The sequence below is a fragment of the Rhinoraja longicauda genome, chromosome 22, assembly GCF_053455715.1.
Source record: "Rhinoraja longicauda isolate Sanriku21f chromosome 22, sRhiLon1.1, whole genome shotgun sequence".
Lineage (NCBI taxonomy): Eukaryota > Metazoa > Chordata > Chondrichthyes > Rajiformes > Arhynchobatidae > Rhinoraja > Rhinoraja longicauda.
Window position 1 is genome coordinate 11,113,642 of NC_135974.1, and position 17,142 is coordinate 11,130,783.

The 17,142-nt window shown below is 39.9% G+C and overlaps 1 protein-coding gene across 4 annotated transcripts in view; it reads left to right on the forward strand.

Annotated features, from left to right (window-relative positions):
- Positions 1 to 17,142, forward strand: part of LOC144604390 (nuclear receptor coactivator 3-like) — a 179,809-nt gene that overhangs the window by 134,408 nt on the left and 28,259 nt on the right. For 2 of the 4 annotated variants that reach the window (XM_078418738.1, XM_078418739.1), the window contains exons 5-12: positions 1,686 to 1,858; positions 3,431 to 3,531; positions 4,461 to 4,635; positions 7,464 to 7,652; positions 9,206 to 9,310; positions 11,441 to 11,581; positions 12,591 to 12,738; positions 14,587 to 15,901. In XM_078418738.1, the coding sequence (XP_078274864.1) occupies positions 1,686 to 1,858; positions 3,431 to 3,531; positions 4,461 to 4,635; positions 7,464 to 7,652; positions 9,206 to 9,310; positions 11,441 to 11,581; positions 12,591 to 12,738; positions 14,587 to 15,901 (2,347 nt within the window). The remainder of the gene's footprint in view (positions 1 to 1,685; positions 1,859 to 3,430; positions 3,532 to 4,460; positions 4,636 to 7,463; positions 7,653 to 9,205; positions 9,311 to 11,440; positions 11,582 to 12,590; positions 12,739 to 14,586; positions 15,902 to 17,142) is intronic. The other 2 variants (XM_078418740.1, XM_078418741.1) reach the window with 1 other exon arrangement.

Sequence of the window (17,142 nt, forward strand, 5' to 3'; positions counted from 1 at the left end):
CCTGATACTGTTTCTTTGGAAGTAAGAATAGAAAGGCAGATTATTATCTGAATGGTGTCAAGTTAGGAAGAGGGGATGTTCAACGAGATCTGGGTGTCCTAGTGCATCAGTCACTGAAAGGAAGCATGCAGGTACCGCAGGCAGTGAAGAAAGCCAATGGAATGTTGGCCTTCGTAACAAGAGGAGTTGAGTATAGGAGCAAAGAGGTCCTTCTACAGTTGTACTGGGCCCTGGTGAGACCGCACCTGGAGTACTGTGTGCAGTTTTGGTGTCCAAATTTGAGGAAGGATATTCTTGCTATTGAGGGCGTGCAGCGTAGGTTCACTAGGTTAATTCCCGGAATGGCGGGACTGTCGTATGTTGAAAGGCTGGAGCAATTAGGCTTGTATACACTGGAATTTAGAAGGATGAGGGGGGATCTTATTGAAACATATAAGATAATTAGGGGATTGGACACATTAGAGGCAGGAAACATGTTCCCAATGTTGGGGGAGTCCAGAACAAGGGGCCACAGTTTAAGAATAAGGGGTAGGCCATTTAGAACGGAGATGAGGAAGAACTTTTTCAGTCAGAGAGTGGTGAAGGTGTGGAATTCTCTGCCTCAGAAGGCAGTGGAGGCCAGTTCGTTGGATGCTTTCAAGAGAGAGCTGGATAGAGCTCTTAAGGATAGCGGAGTGAGGGGGTATGGGGAGAAGGCAGGAACGGGGTACTGATTGAGAGTGATCAGCCATGATCGCATTGAATGGCGGTGCTGGCTCGAAGGGCTGAATGGCCTACTCCTGCACCTATTGTCTATTGTCTATTGTTTCCCAAGGTGGGGCACCTAAAACATGAGGAGATGGATGTAAGGAGAGAGGGAAATAATTTAAGGGAATCTGAGGGGTACATTTTCAACAGAAAGAGTAGTTGGAATTTGGATTGAGCTTTCAGAGGAAGTGGTGAAGGCACGAATAGTGATGACATTTTAAGAATCATGTTAGTACTTGAAGGACAAAACCAAAGCAGAGGGATATAGAATTAATGCGGATAAATGGAATCAGCATAGATTGGTAGGATCGTTGGCGTTGAGTTGGCCGAACGAAGGGCATGTTTCTACGCTGTCTAACTTTATGCACAGTTTATTCTATACTGATAAAACTTTAATGTCTTCCCAACAATATAAAGGTATATTCATTATTTCTATACTAACATCTAGGTCTGAATGAAACTTGGTTCAGGATCATTGACTAATGATTCATTATTTCATTATTTCACTGATCTTTCAAAAGCACTAGGGAATTTTCTGAAGTATACATTGGGAGCTTCACATGCAACTAAATCCTTTCAATTGACTACTTTCTTTGAGAGTTCTTTTCAGCAAAAGTATTGTAATACCCCAAATTGACTCTGCCATTTGTATCGGCTACAATTTTGCTAAGTGATAAAGGATTGAGGGTCTATCGCCTTTAACCGCTAATGAAGTTAATTGACATTGTACTCTGTCATGGCTAGTTGGAAGGCTTCACAAATCACTTTTTTTATGCCTGTTCTGTGCAGTCTTGGTGGTATCAACTCATTTTTTGTACTAAAAATGAATTTCAGATTGTGCAGATTATACAGCAAACTAAATATTGTTTACATTTTTAAAATAATTTGTCAGTAGTGATTATCAGAGTTTTCACCATCCTGTATAACTTGTTTGACAGTGTAAACTGCAGCATTGAAAAGCGTCGACGTGAGCAAGAGAGCAAATACATTGAGGAACTGGCTGAACTAATCTCAGCTAACCTAAGTGACATTGACAACTTCAATGTCAAACCTGATAAATGTGCAATCTTGAAAGAAACAGTGAGGCAGATTCGTCAGATAAAAGAGCAAGGTAATGTGGTGTATTATAATCCTACTAAATATTAATGTAGAAAATTCTGCAATAAATTTGGTCACTGCCATTTTGTTTGATAATGCTACTGTGAAGTATGTCAGAGCATTTTTCTATGTTAAAAGATTATAACTTCCATTTTGCACACGTGATATGAATTATCTTGATGTAGAAAATTGAAGCTAGGAGATGAAGTGAGACAAATATTGAGAGACATGTTGCTAACACCGAATCTCTCACAATTCCTACATGTTTATGTATATTATTCATAAAATAGGTTCTCTGCTTGCAGTTTTTGTGGTCCCTCTAAAGGTGTAGAGATGGGGACATTGGGATTGAATAAGTGCTCTGTTGACAAATAATTGGTATTTATGCTATTACCATTGTATGTTGTTGGGGACATTCACTTGGTGCAGTAACATTAAAAACCTGCATTGCTGATACTGCAAGCCTTGCAATTGCAGCAAACTATATAACTGATTTTTATTTTAATGCTATAACTTTAATTCCAAAAAACTTTTGATTTTTAGCCAAAATATCTAAATTAAGACAAATTAAGACTCCCCTCTGGGATAGAGATTTTGCCCTGCCTGCTCTTTCAGAAAATGATAGCCCCTTTGGATTTTTTTTTTAATGGAAAGGTGCTGTATTGATGCAAAGCTTTATGTTGTTGTTGAATTGTGTTGTAATGACCTCATTCGAGTTTGTTCAAAGTTTTTGTTATGATGTGGAAAGACTTTCACCCCTCTAGTGGAGGATCTAGTGTTGGTACATGCTGTGCGGGGATAAGGAGCTTTAGTTGAGTGTTTTATAGTTAGACGCACAATGAAATTCTATCTTGCAGGAACATAACAGGTCTGTAAACACATACTCATAGATAACATAATGAGCAAAAAAAAAGCAATAAATTAAAAACCCCACTAATTGACTGGAAAATGGATTTGAGGCGCTTGATCATCCATGATCCTGCTAAGTGATAAAGCAGGATTGAGAGGCTCGTCTTCAATTTATGAAGTTAAGTAATCCTCAATCGACCTTTAATTGCTAAAAGTATGTTTTAATTGATCACCTGAAGTTAATTATTTATTTCAATCCTGATAAAAGATCGAGAATGATGGAACACTGTTGATATGTTCTTTAAATCCGGCCCTCAAATACAAATATATCATTTTATTTCCGCAGTTTCTTCCAAAAGCTATCATACTGTGAATTTTACATTACTTTAATGCCAACCAATTTTGGAGTGATGGAGCCTTTGATTATTACAAAATCAATTTTTCAATTCCGCTATCCTTATTAACCTCAAAATGTCATCTTGTTCCCTTTTTTTTCTTGGCTTAATATCTTTCCCCAGTATTTTCTTTTAAAATATGTTCTATAGGGTATAATTTAGGCCGTAGACTATTAAGTTCCAAAACTAGTGTGCTTTGACACACATTGATTTTGTTATTTATTCAGTAGCTGTGTTCAGTTTTAGAATTCAAAATGCAGATTTAGTAATGGACAGAGTAGCTATGAAGCGAGAAGGAGCTTTTTACTTGTGTCTGTACAGTTAATTGTTTCTGTTCATAGGAAAAGCGTCTTCAAATGAAGATGATGTCCAAAAAGCAGATGTTTCTTCAACAGGACAAGGAGTTATTGACAAAGATTCATTGGGTCCCCTGTTGCTCAAGGTAATCTGCAAATACACAATACTTTCTAATATTAATTTTCCATGTGACCAGTACGCCAACGAAAGTGGAACACCTCATGGATTGGTAGCTTTAGTTGTGTACAGGTCCTCGCCGAGTTACAATATGGTTCTTGAGAGAAAAAAGGAGCTGCTGAAGCCGGTTTACAAAAAAACACACATTTTTGGAGTGAAGTTTCTGGTCCAGACCCTTCTTCAGACTGTCTGAAGAAGTGTCCTGACCCAAAATGACACCAATCCATGTTCTCCAGAGATGCTGTCTGACCTGCTGAGATACTCCAGCACCTTGTACTCTTTTCTGTTCTTGAGAACTGTTCACAATCCGAGCAGTTTACAACTCGGAAAGGGCGGCCACAAACAGAGTTCTCACACAGCACAAGATGTCTGGGGGTAACTTGTCTAATAGGGAAAAAGATAATCTGGAGAAGCATTCAAAATCTAATTTTACCACTCTTAATAATGAAGCTGATGTTAACAATTTTTGATGGAGCTTATTGCGTGCTAATAATGAGATTATTTTAAAAGATTTTACTGCAGACTATGTTTTTAATGCGATTGGAGCCTAAATGGTGTGTCATTGAACAGATTCGTAAGATGGACATCAAAGTGTTTAACTAGAATGTATTCTATTTGGCTTTGACATGGCAACATTTTAGCTAATGTCAAGAACAATCATCTGTAGCCCAGCAGTAGCCGGCAAACCTAACCCACTGGTCTCCCAAAAATGTGTTTGTATGTAAAGGCTGTGCTCAAGTCACGTATTCGTAAACTGGGGGATGACCTGCAGGTAGATTTGAAGAGAATATTTTAAGTCTTTGAATTCTATTGCACATTCAACATGTATGTCTTAATCTGACAAACAATCCTGCACACATTTTGCCCAGTGAGACACGGTCTATTTTGTGGTTGCAGGCCCTGGATGGCTTTCTGTTTGTGGTTAATCGAGATGGAAACATTGTTTTTGTGTCCGAAAACGTTACCCAGTACCTTCAGTACAAACAGGAGGAGCTCATGAACACTAGTGTGTATAATATCCTTCACCAGGAGGACCGTGATGAATTTCTTCGAAATTTGCCGAAATCAACAGGTAGGGAAACCATTAAGAAAATAGTGAGATTTTGAGGCGGTACACTCTTTTAGTCTCGAGCATTTAAGATGACAGGGCAGTACGTGAGGGCTTTCGTTCCCTCAAAGATCAATGTTATGTCTTCCTTGGTCTGTTAAAATAGTTGCTTTTATTTCAAATGAATTTCACTATTGTAATAATATTTGATTAAGGCACAAGAAGGGTCTCGACCCGAAACATCACCCATTCCTTCTCTCCTGAGATACTGCCTGACCTGCTGAGTTACTCCAGCATTTTGTGAAATAAATGTTGATTAGATGTGCATGTTCAGGTAAAATAAATTATATCCGGCCCACATCAGTATCTAATTTTTTTATTCACAAAATGCTGGAGTAACTCAGCAGGTCAGGCAGCATCTCGGGAGAGAAGGAATGGGTGACGTTTCGGGTCGAGACCCTTCTTCAGACTGATGTCGGGGGTGGGACAAAGGAAGGATATAGGTGGAGACAGGAAGATAGAGGGAGATCTGGGAAGGAGGAGGGGAAGGGAGGGACAGAGGAGCTATCTGAAGTTGGAGAAGTCGACGTTCATACCACCGGGCCGCAAACTGCCCAGGCGAAATATGAGGTGCTGCTCCTCCAATTTCCGGCGGTATTTAAGTTCGGTGGGGCATGAGCAGGCAGAGACAATGGGTCTGCCGGGACAATTGTGTTTGTGGATTTTGGGTAGGAGGTAGAATCGGGCCGTGCGGGGCTGGGGAACTATGAGATTGGAGGCACTGAGGGGTAGTTCGCCGGAGTTGGTGAGGTCGGTGATGGTGCTGGTGATGAAGGTCTGGTGTTTATCGGTGGGGTCATGGTCCAGGGATAGGTAGGAAGAGGTGTCTGATAGTTGTCGTCTGGCCTCGGTGCGGTAGAGGTCAGCACGCCAGACTACCACAGCCCCTCCCTTGTCAGCGGGTATTTAAGTTCGGTGGGGCATGAGCAGGCAGAGACAATGGGTCTGCCGGGACAATTGTGTTTGTGTATTTAAGTTCGGTATCTAATTTATTATATTCATGGATTTTTAAATGGCAAGGCAGTAGAAACACAAAAAAATGGATGAGGGGTGGTGGGAAGGGGTGGTGGTATAGGATTGAGACAGCCACCATCTCTGCCAAGAAGAAGGCGTGATAAGTTTGCACAGGTGTTGTTTATGACTGAGGGAAGGCTAGAAGAAAGGGAAGCTGCAAGCTTCATGGGAAGTACTCCTGCTCCTTCGTCCACGGGTAAACATGTAAAAAAACATTTGCCTGCTGGAACTGGCAGCTGTAGATTTTATTTCCCAAGTTTCTGGAGTCCTTTGAACCCTTGTCAACAGCTGGTGAATCACTCGAGTCTCCAAGTGCATTCAGGGAACCTTGAGAAATATGGCTTGTTATCCCACCTCTCTGACAGAAGTGGAAGCAGGTTTTGTTTAACGGGCAAGGTGGGGTGGGGGTGGGGGGAGGGGAAGGAGAGGGGATGACAAGAACAACACAGTACCTGTTCTGCACTAGTCTTGGCACAGCACATTAAATTCATAACCCCACCCCTATTCAGTTGTGAAGTGGGGTATGGAAGACAGGCATAAATGTTAACCCGGGTGTATTTATCTAGAAATATTGTCCAAGGTTAAAGTCACGGTGTATCTAAGCTTGGGGACGTTCCCTGTAATTCTCCCCACTACCCTTTCCCATTACTACTGGGTATGTTCAGATGTGTATAATATGTTTTATATGTCACTCGATCTGAATTTGTATGCAGTCAAGGTAAGAATTCATGAATCCTTTGTCTATGGGTTCCATTTAACCATTCCATCTGATAGTTGCTAGATTCTGGTACTTTGTCCATGGAAAAGGTATCTATATAGGTTCTGATGGCTGGGAATCAGAACAGCAGTTTAAACTCCAAATACAAAGTGACATCATTCCAATTTCAAACTTGTCAATTTTCTAAAGTAATAAATTATTCCTATTAGATTCCCTCAATAGTGCAATGAGGGTAGAAAATAGAATCAATTGTTCACCTTTAAAGTGGAAATTGCACCAAAACAAAGCTCTACAAATATTGTACATAAGACTTGACATTTTGTAGAATGCAAGATTTTTCCTAATGCTGACTCAATTTCTTCACCTTCACACAGGAAAAAAGTTTTTTTTATACACTGTTATGCATGATTGAAGAAAACCTCAAGCAGTGTGCTTGCAAAACTTTTAGTGTATGAGAAAGAATGTCTCTTAATCTAGTTATCTAAAAAGTGCAGTAATGTGGTATAAATCTATTGGTGTGACAGAATGCTGTGCTGGATTTTCTTGGCATAATCTAGATTTCCCAGTGAGTGTTAGCTGTTTATGTATGATGCGTGACAGAAATGGGCTGATTGGCCTGTTCATCACTCAAGAATCCTGCTGTCTTTTAAAATTTAAATCTTTGATAGTAACTCTCTGTACTCATCTCCCTCTGATGCTTGTCTACCCTCCTCTTAAATGTACATTTGGTGACTGCCTCCAATCATGTTGTTCTCCATGAGTGAAACCATTCTTTGTTTCCATTCTATCGATCATCCTTTACTGACTTATATATCCTTGCATTTCTGGTATTATTTTAATAAATCTTCTCAGCACACTCTCTATTGCCTTTTTATCCATTTTATTATGTGATGACCAGAGTTAAACACACTACTCCTTGAATCATCCAACCAGGGTTTGATGTAGATTAAGGAGCTGGTATACTTAACAGGTTTGCAAGCATTTTTTGATACAGCCAGCTCATGCATGTTCAGATTGTCTGATCAGTTGGTGTTCATGATCTGCATTCATGTTTCCCCAGTGAACGGAGTTTCTTGGGCAAATGAAACACAGAGGCAGAAGAGCCACACATTCAATTGTCGAATGTTAGTGCAGATTCCCTATGATTCTTTGGAGGAGTCAAACGGAAATCACGAACCTCGTCAGAAATATGAAACCATGCAGTGCTTTGCACTCTCTCAGCCCAAGGCTGTAACTGAAGAGGGTGAAGGTAAGTCCCTTGTATGTTCAGCATATAATATTTCAACATGGAAGATGAAATTCAAGTGGGTGGCATGAGGTGAATTTGTAGTAATGTTCTTTGCATTAGTTGTGGGTGGATTAGACTTCTCTACGAATTTATTTACTTCGGCCAGTTTCAACATTGTTGTGCGGATTATTTGGTTCTTAGGTCCTGTAATTTTATCCTTGTATCCTTTTAAGCATTACATCAAGTATGGTCTGGAATGTTATGATTCTGGCCCTAGTAGTGATTTTTTAGTTGTTATACTTTCATTTACTAATATATTTTTACTTTATACTGAAACATAAAGTTCACAAGCCTCCTCTTTTTTCCCTCTCTTTCTTCCAAGCCATTGTTTGCTAATTGTTTTCTGTTGCTCAACCTGAACTAGTTGCTTTCTTAAATTAAATTGGCCTTTATTGCAACTCAATCATCCATCCAGACTGGCAGTTCTAATTACTGCACTTTATTCTAGATTTAAATGCAATATCAATCAATCAATAACTTGACAATTATCATTCTTATTGTTGTCGACAAAAATAGTGAGAGAAATAGGAATATTAAGATAACTGAAAATTCGGGGAATGTGGAAAAGTTGAGCTAATGTTTGGAAACAATCTTTCTCTCGCGAAGGGGGTCATTTCTGCTGGTAACAACATCCTCAGATATGCTTCCTTAGTTGAAAATTATGTTCAGCACCATTTCATATAGACAAACTGCAGATGCTGGTTTACAATAAAAAAGACACAAAGTGCTGCAATAACTCAGCAGGTGAGGCAGCGTCTCTTGAGAACATGGACATGTGACGTTTCATGTCAGGACCCTTCTTCAGACTGAAAAAGGACCATAGGAAACATGACAAACCCTGTGGACCCGAAACGTCACCCATTCCTTCTCTCCCGAGATGCTGCCTGACCTGCTGAGTTACTCCAGCATTTTGTGAATAAATGACAAACCCTGTTCTGTGCCTAATCTGTTCTCCAGAAAAATGCTGCCTGACCCGAGTTACTCCATCATTTTGTGACCATTTCATTCATGTGATGCCTGATGGATTAGCTAATCTTCGAGGATAACACCGCTGATTGTTGTGCTATCCTCGTTCAATGCTCATTTATATGCAGCGTCACATATTTCTGCATTTAATTTCCCTTCCCCAAGTTCTGTAATGTGTGACCAACTACAAAACCACTCCAACCTGAGATGAGATTATCTAACTTTGCACGAACTTAGGGTTCAATTTGCAAGATTCTTTAACTAATTGGACTTCAAACAAGCTTGAGCATGGATACAAATGACCCAATTTTTTAAATCTGAATGCAAACTCATTAAACTTAGACAATTTGTCGACTAATTAGTTTTATTACACCAGCTGTAAAGATCTGTTGTCTCAAAGGACTGATAGTACAAGAAGACGTTTTCTCATTTGTTACTGCCATTTGCCAGGGAAGTAAATATGGTGAAATAAAATGTATTGTAAAGAATATTTGAGTTGATTATTGAACATGGAAAGTGGAACTGAAGCCTGATTTCTGTTACTCCAGATCTTCAGTCCTGTATGATTTGCGTTGCAAGACGAATTACACCAGTGGAAAGATCACAGTTCCCCACCAGTCCTGAAAGCTTCGTCACAAGACATGACATGACAGGTGCGTGTTGTGGGAAATCATACCTAATATAAAAAAGGTCTACCATGCCTCTAATACATGTAACATTCATTTTGTGAAAATGTGTTATTTATTAATCTACTATCTACCTCATTGGATTCCCTTGGACTATCTTATCTAACTATAAAGTGGACTTTACTGTACATGTGCATGGCTCGATTGTAAACATGTATTGTCTTTCCGTTGACTGGTTAGCACATAACAAAAGGTTTACACTGTACTTTGGTACACATGACGATAAACTAAACTAAACTATTTTAATCAAATTCATTTAAAGCCTCAGCAGCTGAAGGCACAGAGGAATTGTATAGTTTTAAGGTGAAAGGGGCAACATTTAAACGAGATGTGAGACAAGTTTTTTTTTTGTTGCATTGGGTGGTGGTGAAAGCAGATGCGATAGTGACATTTAAGAGGCTTTTAAAATGGGCACATGGATGTGCAGGAAATGAAGGGGTATGGATCATGTGCAGGCAGATATGATTAAGTTTATAAATCTGTTTCTAAGCCTATTCAACTCTTCAATCTTATCCTCTTCACACCATTCCTCAATTTATCACTTTGCCTCAGTTAATATTCCTAACGACACCTCTTTTGATTGAGGCACACAACTAACACGTGACCCACTCTTCTCACCCTGTCCCCACCCCTACCTCCCCCATTCCAAAACCAAACTAAACCACAATGCACAACTTGGGAAATACAATGTTGTTTGAGGCATAAAAATCAAATTTAGTGTCGATACCATGCTGTGGCGTTTGGAACAGACACTGCACATTTACCCGATCTATTCCTCCCAAGATTTTATCCACCATAAGATCAATTGTTGCACACATTTGTTTCTCTCTCGTTTGCTGAGCATCTTCACTCACTGCCTTCCAATTGAGTCTCAATTGTTGAATTTAAGCTAGCTCAACAAAATAAATATGTTTCTAAATCTATTCAACCAAGCCACACCACAATGTACAACTTGTGAAATATTGTATTGTGAAAAGCATAAAAATCAAACGGTGTGATACCATGATTTTTGATCTAGCCTCATAATCAGATTAATGTCACAATCTTTATCAATCTATTTAAATATGAATTGGCTTGAAATTGTCAATGTAAAACAATCATTGATGGAGAATTGCAACTTTTAGAATATTTTGGTATCTCAAAGAAGCCTTAGATAAATAGAATTTGCCTTCATTTTATGTGATGTGGATATCATAGCAAAGCCAGCATCCATAACTAACCCATCACAAAACTAGTCTCCTGAACCTCCTTTGACCCATCTACACCTAACGCTGCCTTGGGAAAGCAGTCAAAGTAATCAAGGACCATTTATATTCTGGTAATTTCCTCCTCTTCACTCTTCCGTCAGGCAGAAGGTACAACATACCACCAGATACAGGACCAGACTCTTTCTGTTATCAGACTATCGAGTGGATCTCTCATAAACTAAGGGTGTAGCCCCAATAAACCTGCACAGTTGTGGCCCCTGCACTTTTATTGTTTCTGCACTTTCTCTGTAGCTGTAACACTATATTCTGCACTCTGGTTATTTTTTTCTCCTTGCATTACATGTATTTGTGTATAGCTTGATACTATTTGTATGGTATAATTTGAATGGAAAGCAGGCAAAACTATGTTTTCCATGACAATAATAAGCCAATACCAATAACTGCCCGTTGCAAAGTAATTGTGCACCACTTGCCTCACTTGCTGCAGACCTTATAATGACGATAATCCTACATTACTTGCGAGTTCCAGTGTATGAAACCAGTGAAAATGAAGGAATGATGTTATGTTTCCATGCATCAAGATGGTGTGCAAATTTGAAGGGAAATCTAGAAATGATAGTCTCCATACATCTTTTTTTGTGAACCAAAATCTGCAGCTCCTTGTATCCCATTGAGTTCCCATTCATCTACTGTTTATCTACTGTTCTTGTCATTGTAAGCTGGTGATTATTTGGTATTGATTATATGTAGTACATAGTACGCTCTGTAGACGCAGTGACCGAGCGACTGAATATTTAGTAGTGCATGTTGGCCAAAATCCACTTGTTACTTTCCCTGTTCCAATTTTAAAATTGATTTGTATGAAGTTCCTTTTCCCTTTTATTTCTAGGCAAGATAACTTCAATCGATCCAAGTTCCCTGCGTGCCTCGATGAAGCCAGGTTGGGAAGATCTTGTGAGGAGATGCATTCAGAGGTTCTTTCACCATAATGATGGACAACCATGGTCACTGAAAAGACATTACCAAGAAGGTGAAGTGCAGTTTAATGGCATTAGCTGAGAAATGAATAGTTGTTGGATTGTGAAAAGTAATTAGATGCCTACAGATATTCCAAAGGAGAGTTGAGAATCTTATTGAGATGGATGTTATAAACAAGGCATGTCTTCAACCATAGTTTCATACCGAAAACATAATTGAAGCTCAAAGATGGTGGTGTTTTATAAACTACTAATACTGTTTTTACTCTATCTGCACTCTGTGTCAGTGCAGTTAATAAAACTATCTGCTGTACTCGTGTATGGTATGATTGTACTCGTGTATGGTATGATTTGCCTGGATAGCACGCAAACCCAAATGTTTCCCTGTATCTAGGTACGCGTGACAATAATAAACTAATAATAGAAGGTGCATTGAAGCTAAATGCTCTCTGATATTCTGGTCCACGACTTCACTGGCACATAACAAATCTGATTAATAATCTTTTCCCTATTGTTGATTGATTAATCATACCTTATTGCCTTTAAGCTGTCGTGTTGCAAATTGTACTAGGAGCTTGCCCATCTTGATGGGGATGTGGTTGGTGTTATTTATTCCAACCTGTTCACCTTAGCGGTTTGCTAAGTGCTTGATATGTTATGACATGCACAGTGAACTTTAACAATATTTAATTAATTGAACCTAGAGCCAATTAAAGATCATTGGATTAGTTCTCTTAACATGTGCTGAGTGTGTTTTGATAATTTAAAATGTATTACTAAAAACATTTATAAAATAAGGGTGGCTGGAGCGTCCTAATTTTAAAGCAATATCTCCTCTTTAAGGAAAGATATATATGGATGTAATTTATCCACATCCATGATACCACTTTAATGTAATGTCTGCTAAGAAAACCATACAATAAAAAATGTGAAGTAACAAACTGTAAAAAAATGTTTGCAGAGATTCCGTTGTTGCATTGGTGGCTCTCCAATTTAATAAAATATAAAATTGATGGTGCCTGTTCATTTGTACGATAACATTCTTTTTCTCATCCTATCTAGCCTTGATGCAAGGTCAAGCAGAGAGTCCACTATATCGGTTCTCTTTGTCAGATGGCACTATCGTCACTGCACAAACCAAGACCAAGCTATTGCGCAATCCAGCATCCAATGAATCCCTTGGCTTTGGCTCCACACATCTGCTTCAAAGGTACAGGAAAGCAAATCTTAGTTAAGTTAGAAAGTGCAGTTGTATTGCAGATATGCATCCACTTGTCCATACATATAAACTCGAGTGGATTCTTAAGGACCTATTGTGGTTAAAATTAATTTAAGTGGCATGTGCTAAATGATAAAATCTGGTCACATAGGCATATCTAATACAGCTGAAATGGGACTCTGGTTAGTCACTGGAGCCAAACTTTGAACATGTATACTTTGCTATGTCCTGCATATGTGACTAAGGATGAATTCCACCCCAGATGTGTAATTGAATTTTAATCTTTGAGTGTGAATTGAGAGTTTCTGCTGTAGCTTCAAGCTTCAATGCTATATTTATGGTTCAGTCAAGTGTCAAGAGTCATGGTATCTATGTAAACTCCACTCTTGAGCAGAGCATTTTTTTTTGGTTGTTGAAATGAGCACAGGTCTGCTTTGCTTTCTGCGATCCCTTTCTTTGAATCAATGACCTTTAAGAAGCCTAACTCGTGTACATAACATGCCATACGGGCAGTTACTTTGTATCTCGTCATGGTTAATGTACTTAACCTATTTTGTGTTTTGCTTGCACTCAGCATTAATTTATCTTGGTTGATTCTGTAAAGGATTTGGGTTTCTACAATAATAGCCAACACCATTAGGTTTATATGAGATTTATGCTATTAGCTATTAACTTAATTGTCATTTTCAGTTCCTGCATTAGACTGCAGTTTGAGCATTTAATAGGCAATTATAAAGAATCACATTTTCTTTTGATTTTATTACATGTATGGCTTTCAATCACTTGTAAGGAAAGATTGGATGGGCCAGGTTTATTCGTACTGGAATGTAGGAGGCTGAGGGGTGATCTTATCAATGTTTACAAAATTGAGGGCATGAGTAAAGCAGTCGGCGTGTCTTTTTTTCTAGGCTGGGCAGAATCTAAAACTGGAGGGCATAGGTTTAAAGTGAGTGGGGAGAGATATAAATGAAATCTGAGGGGTATATTTTTCCACATTCAGAGATAGTTAAGTTCTGCCAAAGGAAGAGGTAAAAACAAATACAACGTTGAAAAGAGCTGGACAGGTACAGGTCCACTGATTTTCTGGCAACTGGTAGTCCAGCCCCCCCCCCATTAATCTAGTCAACAGCCCCCACTCCGGAGTCCTGCCAGTGGGGCACCTAGGCCTCCAGTGGGGCATCAGGCGGCTGATGTCAACCTTATCGGGATTTCCGTGCCAATTGACAGGTCGAATTTGCCCCTTGGGGCTGGAACCAGCAGATCAGTTCTTGTAGCCAACTTCCACGGCCAACCAGCGGGTGGAATTTGGCGCCTGTGGCCGGGGCTCTGGAACTTGCTGAATTTGTCACCTACTGACCGGAACCAGTTGTCATATTCTCATAGTCTACTTCTGCAGCCGACTTTGTGGCCCTGTATCCCGGCCCTCCAAGGCCGTGACCTCTGTTGGTCTGGCAAAACGGATAATTCAGGAAGGCTCTGCAACCAAGGGTGCTGGAAAATCGGTGATGGACCAGTACTTGAATAGAAAAAGAGTGGAACCATACGGGCCTAATCCAGGCAAATGCAACGAGCATAGACGGGCAGCTCTGTTGGCTGGGCAAATGGGCCCGAAGGGCCTGTTTCTGTGCTTAACAAGTTCATGGGTCTAAACCATATCAGTAGAGATGAGGGATATATCTGTTCAGATATTCAAAATGTCTGTAGAAATCATTGTTAATTTAATAAAATACAGTAATTGTCAAAATGCGAATTCCCTGCTTGGGTTTTTGCCCTCACAGTGAAGGCATGTTAAAATGTTGATGTTGCCTCTCACCTCCAGTAATCTTGTCCACCCTGCAGGGAACAGAATGGTTGCAGGTTGAATCAAAACAACATGGGGCAAGAAATGATGAAGACGCTTTCCACAGCAAATGCAAACTCAACGGGCAGTATGAATATGTCATCAGGGGGAACAGGACAAGGGATGCCAGTTCAAAACAGTATGGCCTATGGTGCAAATAGCATGAATGACCCCAGTTCTATGGGGCAAATGGGAAGATTTGGTGCAGGAAGTGGGACTACAAGTGCAATGAACTTAGGGCCAAGCATGCAGGCACCTGGTTTACAGGGTAACAACTATGCACTCACCATGAACAGCCCCCCACACAGCAGCCCTGGAGTGAACACCACCCAGCAGAACATGATGCTTTCACCGAGGCATCGACTAAGTCCACGAATGGGACCTGGTCAATATTCTTCAGCTGGTGGGATTCAATCACCGGTGGGACATGTAAACAGCACAGGAAGTAGCACCTTCTCCAGCAGTTCCCTCAACGCACTTCAAGCCATTAGTGAAGGATTAGGAGTTTCACTCCTATCATCGTTGTCGTCACCTGGTCAGAAAATGGAATCTTCCCCGAATGTGAGTTTGATCCAGCAATCAAAGATGGGTGGCATGGATATAAAAAAATCTCCTGGCCTATATGGGGAACATAACCAAGTTGAGAGCACGGTGGGTCGACCAGAAAGTAGAGATGCTCATTCTGAGCAGAAGAACATTAAGGAAAGTAATCTGAACCCTTTCACTAACAGTGACAATTTAGAGGGCCAAAGAAGATTCCATGAGAACAAAAACCATACCAAGCTTTTACAGTTGTTGACCTCTCCATCGGATGACATGGGGCTGACTTCATTAACAAACTCCAACTTAGATTCCAGTATTAAGGATTCCTCTGCAGGCATCACAAGTCCGACAGGAGTTTCCTCAACCTCGACTACAGCGGGAGCTGGTTCTGCTGCAACCGCTTTGCATGGCTCTTCTTTACAAGAGAAACACAAAATTTTGCATAAGCTGCTGAAGAATGGCAACTCTCCTGCTGAGGTGGCCAAGCTTACTGCAGAGGCTACAGGCAAAGAGTCATGTCAGGACTCTGGTAGCATGACACCAGTGGGCGATGCTGTGATCAAGCAAGAACAGATGAGTCCAAAGAAGAAGGAGAATAATGCACTACTGCGCTACCTGTTGGATAAAGATGATCCAAAAGAACTAACTTTAAAGGACATTAAGCCCAAAATAGAAGGAATGGACAAAATGGACCCCTGCAATGCAGCAAAGATGTCTGGTTCAATACAAGTGAAAGAGGAAGTTCGCATCAAGACGGAACCAACTGATCAGGTAAGACTTAATTAAAAATACTGTATTTTACTGCTGGAGAGATATTATAGTGAATGAGCTGGGTGTTTATCAGCTGAAGCTGTGTTTTATTGATAAAATATGGATTGCTAGTAGGGGTTGGTATTTGTTTAAGGAAGCTAAATAATGGAAGAATACACAGAGTTCATGACAGGCAGTGTTGTGTCTCCACGTCACACACTTTCATTTTTCCTCCATGCTACCGTTTTCTGTTGCAGCTGAACAGTTATGATAATCAAACTGGAAGAGAGATTAATCCAACTTTCCTCATGCTTTGAACACGTATATGCTTGCCATTGTGAACTGTTTCAATCTAATAGGTGGTAGGGGTCGGTGTTATCCCCTTAATCTTCCATTCCTTTCCATTTTTGTCCTATTTGTGATGTGACATAGTTTGAGAAATCATTATACAAAATGTCCGCTCTAAAGGTTTCGATTGTTGTGCCAATGGTTGTTAATATTCAATTGTCACTTTGTCATATGCAACAGGCTAATGTTTCTAGTTTCCCTCTCTGCATTATTTCCCTTAATTCTCTGGCTTCATCTCCTAGAGATGTCATTTGCAGATGTGTGACGTTTTGGTGTGGCTGCAATTCAGAATTTCAATCAGAAAATACAATGTTGGAAGCAATGATCTCAGTTCAGAAAATTGTATGGAAATGGATCTGATTTGGGAAAACTCCAAAAATGGAAAAGAGAGTCAGAAAATATGATGAACCTAAGCATGTTGCATCTGATTCAAATAGCACAACAAATTCATGCAGTTTGCTCTTGGAGCAAATTCAGTACACATCCAGACCTGCTGTTCAGTTGCTTATCAAATAAGCATGCGACTCCAGTTTCTCAACAATCTGTCTAGTTAGTGATGGCATCCTGTTACGATTGTACATCTGTTGATCGGGGCCTTAGCAGTTGCTTTATTGCTGCACAGTAATTGCACAGCACAGTAAATAATGGGTTCTGCACTGTTCTGGTGCTGTTCCGATTGCCCTCGTGCAGTCTTGTGATGTCTGGTATCCAAGTAAACAATTCCATTCCTCAATCTGCGGATTAATATGGAAGATCACAGGAAGAGTTGGCAATACAGGCCAATGTCAACAATTGAGCACCAGTGAATACATTTTCCTACCAACTATACTTTTATTCATGATCACTGCTAAAAGATGATTACCCTAATAAATTCCCAATCAATAATGTACTGGGAGGGATTCCTACCTAATTTC